The sequence below is a fragment of the Stegastes partitus genome, unplaced genomic scaffold (assembly GCF_000690725.1).
Source record: "Stegastes partitus isolate 25-593 unplaced genomic scaffold, Stegastes_partitus-1.0.2 Scaffold1442, whole genome shotgun sequence".
NCBI lineage: Eukaryota > Metazoa > Chordata > Actinopteri > Pomacentridae > Stegastes > Stegastes partitus.
The window spans coordinates 167,141-178,762 of NW_007579173.1; the positions used below are offsets into that span (position 1 = coordinate 167,141).

At 41.0% G+C, this 11,622-nt stretch overlaps 1 protein-coding gene across 2 annotated transcripts in view; it reads right to left on the reverse strand.

Moving 5' to 3' along the window:
* lrch4 (leucine-rich repeats and calponin homology (CH) domain containing 4) overlaps positions 1-5,530 on the reverse strand; it is a 54,014-nt gene extending 48,484 nt beyond the window's left edge. For both annotated transcript variants that reach the window (XM_008299646.1, XM_008299645.1), the window contains exon 1: positions 5,129-5,530. In XM_008299646.1, coding sequence (XP_008297868.1) covers positions 5,129-5,300 — 172 coding nt within the window. In that variant the 5' untranslated portion in view covers positions 5,301-5,530. The remainder of the gene's footprint in view (positions 1-5,128) is intronic.
* Between the last annotated feature and the right edge of the window lie 6,092 nt (positions 5,531-11,622).

Here is an 11,622-nt window from a genome sequence, read left to right on the forward strand (position 1 = left end):
AGACATTACCACAAAGATAGCCTAGGTGCTGCAAAAACATGTATTCAAGACTGAATGTCTACAATTGTCCCTATAGGGGAGCATGACCCTACAATTAGAGCTGAATGAATAACAAATGAGTCAGCAAGAGCCAGCGCGTATGACAGTGATGTCAGCAGCTGCAGCATTCAGTGTGGACATGAAACTGAGGCCAACTGAAATATCCCAAGGAGTGATGCTGAGATTCCACCACATGCCTCATAAAATTTATTAAATTTTGAGCCTCTCCTGTTGGGGGAGGCAACACACATTTCAAATCAAAACCTCTTTTTTAGCTGCAGCTTCCTTGGTGAGCGAGAACTTTTTGAGGAACTGTTACTCTTGTTCTGTTTGCACCAGAGAAATGAGGTTTTAAATGAAATTCCAGGGATACTAGGCTACAGAATAAAAATAGCTCTTTGGAAGGTTCTCAGACCCTAGTTCCAGTAACTTGAAAGTTCTCGCAACTTTTGGTGGAAAGAGAGCTCCAATTCTGCTGCCAGTGGAATTCAGGAATTCTTGTAGCAGATTTTTCTTACGGTACATATTTTCACCCTGTGACAGCTGGAAAACCGAAGACTTTTTCACACTAGCGCCAACACCATAACTTAAATTCTGGATTAATACTTTTTCTACAAACCCTTTTTCCATTTAACAAAACAGCAACAGCATCGCAAATGAATCTCTGACATTTTGATGTAAATGAAGAATTATCTGATCAAAGAAGCAGTAAACCAGATGACAAATCTGCTCATGCACCGAATGCTGCTATTTAGAGCCTGTTAATCAAGTCAATCAACAAAATCTGAGTTGGCATGAAGCTCTGTTTATTAGTCACAAGGAATACCACTCAGTCTGTGCAATCGGTACACAGGGAAGCTTTTAACATATTGGAGTATAGGATTGAGTGTTAATGGAGCTTGACCCCGACTGGACATAAAAGTCAGCATATCTCAGCTTCTGATACACTGATTTTTAAACCTTCTTTCTTTAATCAGTTTCACTTTCACACTTTTGCTTCACAATTTTCACTTTCTTCAGCATCTGAGGAAACGAATGAAAACCTGGAAGCTGCGACATTCAGTCAGTCCATTGAACATATTAACAGGTATCGCTCCAGAGGTCAAGAAGTAGCTTGCACGATAACGAATACTTTTAAATCGGGGACTGTTCTTAACTTTAAGAAATTGTGATGGAAAGCTACTTAACAACTAATCTGACAATTTCCTTAAGAAAAAATAATTGCCACAAACTGTGATAAAAATTGCAGCCCTGCTCAACAGTTCTTATTAAATTCTGAACACATGCATTAGCACCAAAAAAACATAACCGAGTTGTAACTAAACGTAGAATGATGACTCCATTCTAAATAATTGTCCAAGTAAGCAAGTAAGCACAGCCTTGGAACTCAAAACACCTAAAGGGAATGCAGCCATTATTAATGTAATTAATCATGCCCGTGGTTTCCCCGCTATAAATGTCAAAACGGCTATATGAAAACAGCGTACACTCATAAGAAAAAGCACAGACGAAAGTAATAATGTCAGTGATGGCGCTTTTATATTGAGGTGGGGGGGAAAAAAAGCACAGACATAGAACACCTGAATGAATTACAGTCACTAGTTACACCTTTATTTAACCCCTAGAGGCATACTTCCACTCATTAGCAATCGAGAACTGTATTACACCCTGTCTAATTGATTAATTTCATTCAATTAAGCATTAAATTCCCTGGTATTCCTCAAATGGCTTTCATTTAACAAGTGTATTGGGTGGCTAGCAACCCAAAGCAGGGCTCCGGATTAACTTTGTACATAGACTGCACTGCTATACCTAACTTTTTTTTAATTTAGGTGCACCTAAATTATGTGCTGGTTCAAATTTTTCACCATCACTGAACAATGCATTATAAGATTAACCTTTCTTGTCAGTTCCCATGATGTGCATGCAGAGACTTTAGATAGGATAGAATGTAACCCAGGTTGTTTTCCAAACCTACAATTTACAGATGTCCCCTTAAACACCTCACATGCAGACTATCGGTAGACATTACAATTTACTGATGTTCCCAAAATAGTCGTACTCTGGAGGCCTGGGAAGTATATGGTAGTGCAAGGTTTTTTGTCAGGATAGTGGCTGCAAGTTACGGAAGGAAGTTTTGTTGTTTTTTCCCCACTGTGGCCCACTCTTAAAATATATAAATGCAGGCACAATGAAAAAGACACCAGATTCTAAAAGCTTACTTTCTCAGTAACATCATAGTGCAGCATCTGGGTAACAACTTTAAAGCAGAACACCATTTTCTTTTACTGCAGCTCTGTAAATGAAGATGTACTTGAGGACACTAATATTGAGCAATTTATTTTTTCCGCCAACATGAATCTGATCTGATAAAGAGTGATACGGGAACATCATAACAGTCGCCTCAGCTACCTGGATACTGCTTTCATAAATCCACAAGAGAAGTTTTCCAGCACAAATTTCAAACTGCATAAACGACAAGATCTCAAAAACACTGGCCCTCAGTTGCTATGACCACAAATTCCACCAGCTGCTAGATGCTACAAAATCTAATTTGCCTTGAGTTTAAAGTATTTCAGGTGAGAAACTCTCACAAAAAGATGCAGAAGATATTTCATCTGTCCATCCACAGCTAACCACAAAAAAGTGGAGCATTCTAGTTTTCTGCAACAACCGTAAGTGACTATGGTTTGGTAGCGGTCATTTTATCACAGCGTACACTGTACTGTAACAAGAGTGATTATTATCTTGATTTATCAGTGTAGCGGTCTGCTTTAACTGGATAATTAGACTAATAAAGGCTACCATACAAATTAACGTAAGCCTTAATTTTCTTGGGACTTCTAAGAACTCCCCTGATGACCTGACCTCTGGATTCTTGACTCCTCCTGGACCTCTGGAGGCAACAAACAGAGCTAAAAGATTCCATTTAAGGCTTTTCTCAAATGTATGCCTGGAACCATGCAAAGCCCCCTCCTCAGTTTCAGATGGCAAGAGTTTACTGTAACAGCTGGAGCATACCCAACTGACATTTTGCAATATTTAACCCAATAACTAAAAACGTCTTTTGCCTGATTTCATGTCAGTGCCACATACAGTAGATTTTATCTTTGTCAAAATGTAATGATATAACATGTACTTTAAAAAGGAGGACGTTTTTGAAGACGTATTCTTTATGATGGCATGTGATGCAATAAAACAAAAACACTGTAACCTTTTTACTGGATCAGTGTTTGCTTTAGTCTTTTGATAATTAATTTTCAACAACATACACAATCTTTGTACAACTCTTACTGGATTTCTTGAAGCAACAAACACACAGGAAAAACTTGTGGAACCCATTAGAGACTTCCTCAAGACTCCTCTTATGTACCCCTGCACGCAGACCCCCTCCAAGGTTTCAGCTTGCAAGAGAAAGAATGGTTAAACCTGGTACAGTGGAGGCCAAGATATCCTCAGTTTTCGTCCTGAGTATGTGTCAAGCTCCAAAAACGCATGATCCTACATTTCCCATAATGCAATCAAATGGCATCTTTTACCGTAGCCACTATGGTCAAAGTCTTTAAATTTCTAACACAGGTTTCACTTCATCAGTCTCCATGTCCAAGCTGAGAACCCTGATGATGTCATGATGACATCAGGGGATTAGTTTGTCAGATTTCAAAAAGCCCCTCCAGAACAACAGGAGACATTCGTTTTCATAGACTGAGTCACACTCATGATGAGTGTATGCACTGCTGTATATAAACAGCAAAGTGAACCTTCAAACTGGGAACAAGTGCTGGATCTTTTACTTACATGCCTGCTTGATTATTCATTAAGCCAAGAACGTACACTTAGATAAAGACCTCCAAATGAAGAGGCATTACCATAGGTATAAAATATATTCATCACCTCCACAGTCATTAGGCTTGGGTTTGCCCCACTGGCAGGTGTCTGCATGTGTTTACGTGTGCTCAAGGCCTTCTCATCCCACAGGGCCCAGACCTGGGTTGTTATGAGCAGATGGTCATAATTACCAAAGCACAGAAAGCAGCAGCGGAGCATAGGGGGTGTTGCTTTAAATCGCTGCGTAGCCAGATTGATTTCAGCAACCTGGATGGGGTAATCCTCTTTTCAACAAGGCGAGGCCAAGGTAGTTCCCTTTTAATCCACACTGTCATCCACACCTACTTCACTGTTAAGTTTTACTCTCTGTTGTTGTTATCAGTAACTATTTTCAGTGTCCCTGGCAACCTGGCTTAATGAGATGAGAAGTGAGAGAGATTTAAAGAGAAGCTTTATATAACCAGAGGCTGGGTAGTCCAGGGCTGTCATGTTGTTGTCATGCTAGGACTCATCATTCAAACGAGAAAAACCAAAGTCAAAGCCAAAAAAGTTCTACGATTAACTACAGAAAACCTTGTGAATAAACACTGGTGTTGAACAGAATAAATCAAGCACAAAAGCAGACCAGTGTGTATAAGGTTTACACTCCTATTTAGGAGGATATGTTGAGGAAGAGGAACTGACATGTCTGACGTTTTTTTTTTTCTTTTCTCTTATTTGAGGTTCTCAGGAGAAGTCCCTTTAAAAAGCTGAAACTTCATGTGGCTTTGCTGAACGAGAAACGTAACAGCATATAAAATAAGCTCCACTTTGATAAAGTTCACCACGCTGGGACGTTAATTTACAAAAATAAAATAAAATAATACAAGTCCTAAACTGGTGCACACTGCATGCTAACAGCATGAGCCCACGCTGCAGTTTTGGTAGGAGAATGGCTAGTTTTAAAAATTGAATTCTTTATAATAAAACTGCATTGAGGTGGAGAACACATATGCCGAATTAAAAGGTAGGTCCTGGTGATATGAAATAAGTCTTCATTCACATTTTACCAGCTCCACATTTGTGGCAGTCATCGGGACAAAATAAGCAGCGGAGTTATTTCAAAGAGTCTTGTGAAACGCGGCGGGGCTGAGGAAGGATGTGCCTTCCCGTTAGAAGAAAGAAGCAGGTGGCGATAAAACAAAAGGCTGTTATAATAACAGCTAGCTCGCTCACTCGCACCGCGTTAGAAGTTGTAGAAAAGAGTGAAAAGCACACCGACCTGCATGTGTAATGTCTGACAGGTCGTAGTTCCTGGCGCTGCGGGGGAACTCCTTCAGTTTTCGGTTGGACAAGTTGAGAGCCCCGCTCGCGGCAGCCTCCTCGAGCGCCTTCTCCACGCTCCGGCTGGCCGCTACTGTGGCCGGCAGCTGGGCTCCATCCCCAGCAGCCATCAAACGGACAGGTCTACCTCCTCTTCTACTTTGTTTGAAGCGCCCGCTCCACTTTCATGCCCCGGAGGTTCTGTGTAATCTCCCAAACTGAGCGCTCTTCCTGGAAACTTCTTTAAAAGTACAAAATTAAATCCGACAAAAAGCTGCTGGCGACGGTGAGTTGTGGTCGCGCCGCTCACACAACGGGACCTATCGGTTCCTCTGCTGAACGAGCCGCACAAGCTGTCAATCTTCCGGGAAACTGCGTCAAGTATCAACATTTCACGACCACTTAACGTGGGGCCTGCGTCTTTCCTTCAAAGTAAAAGTACAAAACCTTCCTCTCAAAAAAACAATAAAATCCGAATTTGTCCAGAGCAGAACAATATTGTTTAGTGTAAGATTAATGAAGCATTCACAGCCGACTATTTTACATATTTAGCCAAATAGCTATTCTTCCCATAAAACTATGCACATATTTCTGATCATTTTATTTCATGTATTGCATGAGGATAGGTGTACAGTAATATTTAGACCCTCACGCTGGCATTTAGAACAGTACCACCTCATTTTTATCAATAATTTCTTTGAAAAATGTATTAAATGCTTGAGTATGCCATTAGTTTCATAGTACTCAATGCAAAAGAAATAACATTGGGGTCTTTAAAGAACAACAACTGCGACAAAATTGACCCCAAAAAAAGTTTATTTATTATTAACTGTGTCAGAAATGTGGAAAAATATACATATTTAATTGGTAGTTAGCAGCAATCAGGGCAGTTGTAAGTGGTATTTTTGTGTGTTTTTTTTATATGTAAATTGTTGCTGCAACACTGCAAATACCCTTTGAAAATCAATGAAATGATCACATCTATGTGTCTGTCTAACTATTTGTGTAACTGGAAGCAGCAACTGCAAAATGGTGCATAAAAAACTTAACTGAATTTTCAGTAAACATGATGTTCCCTATAAATGTGCAAAGCCTATAAAAGAATATTTTCACTCCCCACACATCTGGACACTGGAATTTAACCCCGTTCCTCTTTGCAAAACTGCTCAAGCTCTTTCAGGTTGCACGGGGCTCATGAGTGAACAGCCCTTTTCAAGTCGAGCTGCAAATTTTCAATTGGATTGCAGTCTGGGCTCTGACTCAGCCACTCCAAAAAACATTCATCTTGTTGTCTTTAAACCATATCTGTTTAGCTTTCGTTGTATGCCTCAGCTCATTGCCTTGCTGGAAAACAAATCCACAGTTCTCTTGCAGACTGTATCAGATTGTCCTCCAGGTTGTCCCTATACCTTGCTGCATTTATCTTACATTCTACCTTTAAAAGCCTTCTGGGGTCTGCTGCAGAGAAGCTTCATGATGCTGCCACCGCCCTACTTCATGGTGAGTGATGTGTTTGGTGTCCGCCAAACATAGCCTCTAGTCTGACAGCAAAAAAGATCAGTTTTGGTACTTATCAGGCCAAACAACCTGCAGGTGAATTCTAGTTGACAATTATTATGAGTTTTTTTCAACAGTGGCCTCCTATTTGTCACTTTCCCATAAAGCTTTGACAAAAGAAAAACAGGCAGTTGGTGTATGAGCAGTCTCTCCCATCTCAGCCGCTGATGCTTGTGACTCTTCAGAGGACTCATAGGTGTCATGGTGGCCTCCATCACCAGTCTATTTGGTGCACATTCTTAAGTTCTTGAGGACAACCTGTTCTAGGCAGTTTTATGCATGTGCAATAGTCCTTCCATTTCCTAAGTATGGATTTATCTGTAATCCATGAGATATTCAGTTACTTGAACAAAATGTTTGAGTCATTCGGTGACTTGTGCTCTTCAATAACCTTTTCACAGAGTTAATTGGGGTGTTCTTTCATCTGCAGGGTGTAGTTATGGCCAAGAGTACTGAGTCACCAGTGGCTGGACATTCCAGACACAGGTGTCTTTATACTACAAAGGCAGCAAAAGGGCGACGCTTCCAAGGGTGGTGAGTATTTTTTAAAGTCACATTATTTTGTTCTTTCACCTCAGAGCATAATGCGAGAAGCACGTTGTGGCGTCGTCTGGATTTTATTTTGGTAGTCGTAAACGGAAGTGGGGCGAAGCTGCGTGTCCTTCTACCTGCTTTCACGGGGGCTCAGAAGGGTGCAGCCAGCGCGAGGGTGCGAGGAGGGGTGGGCGTCACCACAATGAGAGTAGTTTTGAGTGACACACGTGGGGGCGGGGCTTCTCTTTGCATATTAAATAAAGCTTGAATTTCCCAAGAAAACAAAGTTATATTGAAGTTGATATGGACCAGTCAGATTCAGACACTTTTTTATGACATAATCAAAACATTAATCAATCACAAAGCCTATGCATAATGAGGCAACAGCCAGGGAATCCAATTAAAGTCTCATTTATCAGGAAGGAAAGCTTGTCTAAGTTAATTGATTTTTTCTTTTAACATCTTTATTTTCTAATATACTGTAACATCAAACTAACCCAAAATCACATATGGGGGTATAACCCTAGTGTGTGTGCCCGGTGTTTTCATGTGTGTCTGAATACACACGTGTCTAAGCATCCATATAAGTGCAAATGCAGAGTCAGCAGGGTTACATTGTTCCTTCATGCCTCCCGTGAGGTTTATATCCCTTATTCTTATTCCTCCATTCTTTCAGGAACAGATGACTCCCCTCCTGCACACACACACACACACACACACCCACACAGAGTTCTGTTTCCATCGCCTCAGACTGCACTACATGTATTTCCTAGAGATCATCTAATCATAACGCACAACAACCTGCCTTTTACTAACCTAAAATTAACCATGTAACAACCTTAAAGCAAGCCTTCACTTTAAAAATGTACTGATTTATATCGGTCTTCCTTTTGTCCCCAAAAGGACGTAAAGTCTCCACGGTGGTAACTCTGTGAACAGTTTTTTGTACTTGCTTTTTGCCTCCCAAATACATCAAGCAAAATCCCCACAATGCAACTGTTTTTGTCCCTGCAACCCAAGCAATGCAAGTAACACACATGCATTGGCGATTCAGACACTTCTGCATCTATTATTGTTGTCCCCGCCTCTCCATCCTCCATCCATCCTTCTCTTTAGCCCTTGTTTCCTCCCTCCCTCCCTCCCCAGTGTCCCATCGGACCATCTGTCAAAGTCCTGTCGGACTAGACACCCAGCTGCGACCAGGACTAGTGTGTGTGTGTGCGTGTCTGAGGGGGGGGTTAACTTTCACTATGTGCACTAGTAAAATCCATTAACAGTCTCTGTTTAACTCATTCTGTCCACTGTAGTTCTATGAGATTATAATGAAAGTACAAAACCTCCCCCACCCATGAGGCATGTTGTGATGTTGCTTGGTCTGCTGTTTCGAGATTTCCTTTGTTTGCTTTTTTTGTTTTTTACCTTATGACCCTATAAAGTCTACAGAGGAGCATTGGAGGAGTGAAAAACTGTTTGCTTTATGTCTATGCTAACTGCTGGATAATTTAGCAACTCAGTAATTAACAGATCAATTAGTACAACACTGAACAAAATGAGTGTGCAGCAAATATTCTCTTTGCATGCAGCCTTTATTTCTATGATCGATTCTGGTGGTTTAGTGTAAGCAGTAAATGAGGACAGTTACCAAACATTCACAAATTTAGCTGATGCCTCTGTGCAAAAATAGATGCATTAGATAACTGTGTTTAGCAAAGTACTGCTAGAATAGCAATTTCGGTTTGGAGTTGTAATCAGTTGCTTCCACAGGAACAAGATTTCGATGTCATTAAAGACTGGACAAGCAAACACAGTCGGGTTCAGTGCCGCATCGTCCTGCTGGCCAGTCACCCGGAGGCGAAGGCTGAGCAGAAGTGTAGGGTTCGACCGCAGTTTAAAGGTGGCAGGAAGCAGTCTCACCATCACCATCCTTTAGGCCAGCGCCTTCCTGGGTTAAATACAGTGTTTGCAGAGAACAACAGCTCTTCACCCAGAGACACACCCAGGTTCCTTCACGTCAATTCATGTTTTCTGTGTGATTCTGCATGTTGTAAATTTCCTCATCTGCCCAATTCCCACGCAGACCCCTCTGCAGAGCGTGCAAGGAAGCACGTCGACTGTACGTGTGCCAGGAAAGTGAGCTGAAGTGAACTGACGTGTTTTTCATGTTTGTGCTGTACTCCACACTCTCCGTCCTTGGTGAGCAGTTGCAGAAACTATATCTTCATTAGGTGTTTGGTCTATAATATATCAGGACATGGTTAAAAAAAAAAAAAAAAGTTCATTAGTCTTTCCCCAAAACCCAAGATGGCGTCTTCAACTGTCTTGTTTTGCCCACAACCGAAACATATTCAGTTTACTGTCATAGAAGAGTAAAGAAACTAGAAAATATTCAAATTTAAGAAGCTAGAAACAGAAAATGCATACTCTTTTATTCTTGCAAGTCTGTGTTTTGAGTTTGAGTTGACAGCTGTCCACAGACGCAGACTTGGAAACCATGAATTGACCTTCAGTTTTCACTGAACTGCCGCTGCAGCTTCAATAAGTAGCTTTCCACCACACAAACTCAAGGTAGCCATGAGGTGTAGCAAACGTTTACAGGAATGGCCCCTTAATTGGCCCTTTCATCTTTTTTGTTTCCATTGTGGTGTTGGATCCGAAGGTTTCGACCATTGTGTCATCTCTAAATGGACTCCAGTAACTCCAGTTCTATAAGCACCGAGGTGGCACAGCAATGGAGGTTGGTTATGTTTACTTATTTGGTGAATTCTGTTAAAGCTGGCAACGTTAGCGAGAAGAAAATTGCTACTTGACGTGGACAAGATGGCAGAAAGAAAGGTGTTTGATATCCTTTGTGAGTTTAGCATCTTAGCAGTTGTTTTTTTTCAATCAAGACCACACAGCAGTAGCTGGAGTGGGTACTTTTTTCACTTCCAAAAATGGCCCTGAATGCATTCAGGCCACCCTAAAATGTGGTAAGCAGTCTAATAGCTGTGTTTCTACGGCATCAACTTTCCAAGAGGACGAAGAACCTTTAGAGGAATTCATTTCCACTGAAATCTGAATGAAATTCTGATTATGGGGTACTCCATTCTGATGGGGATTGCTGTGCTGAACATCACTGATTGGTCAAGTACCTTTTCACCAGCATTTGAAAATAGCTATTTTAATAAACCTGCAACTGCAAACAACTACATTTACTGCTGTTTGCTTTAACACAACATCATGGAGCTGCAGAAGAAATCCTGTTTAGGCCTTGGTAAGCATTGATATAGAGGACGACATCTAGCAGAATCTGCGTAAGGATGTCTTAAAACTGGGGCCGCTATAGCTCATCTGGTTGAGCTGGTGTCCCATGTGCAGGGCTACAGTCCTGATGTGGAAGTCATGAGTTTGAATCCCACTCATGGCCCTTTCCCACACGTCCTCCCCCATTCTTCTCCCCCACTTTCCTGTCTCTCTCTCACTTCACTATCAAATAAAGGCACAATGGCCAAAAAAATAATTAAAAAAAAAAAGAATGTCTTTAAACTTTGGTATGGTTGTCATCATTTCAGATTGTTGTGCACAAAAATGACATCATAAAAGAGCTGCTGCTTTATATCAGCTGAACAGGCTGCTTAATCTTAACAATGTTTTGGACCATGATGGAAACATTTTATTTCCTTGCAAGGTTCCCAGAAATTACCCCCTTGAATTGTAAGTTGATGAGAAAACATTTGCACTGTATTCGACCGCATACAGATCAGTTTGCTTTTGTACAATCACACAAGAGGGGACAGGAGGAGCAGCAACATGAACTTGAGCTTCTCGCTAATGAGTGTGAAAATTTAGTGACCCACATGTCTTTGGGATGATGTCATCAATTTATACTATGACCAATCAAGAGAACTGAAAGTCTTAAGTTGTTTGATATACATACTTTCTCGGATTAGAGCACTGAATGAGTTCGCTGCTTACGTTTTGAGCTGATTACATCAATAAGGAACTGATGTCTGTACATGTTCCTTTCCAGACCAGTGACCCAGTAATCCAGTCTCCAGTTGAACAGCTCTGCAGTATTTTCCCACCACACTTTTTTTTTTCTTCTTTTTGTTTCTACTACAAGTCCCAGCAGACGGAGTGACATCACAGCTTCTCACGCTCTTTGTCCATCCCTTCTTCCTCCGAGCTCCCCCTCTCTTCCTCTCCCATCCTCTTCTTTTTCCCCATGTGAGTTGTGGAGACTTTGTTGGTCTTTCTTTTCTCTCTCTCTGGGGTGTAGACAGATGCAGCATTTTTTAAATCCTCTCTCAATCTTAAAAATGGTAGAATAATAAAGTATGTATTATGTGTTGTCATTAACATATTTAATTATCTTTATATTTA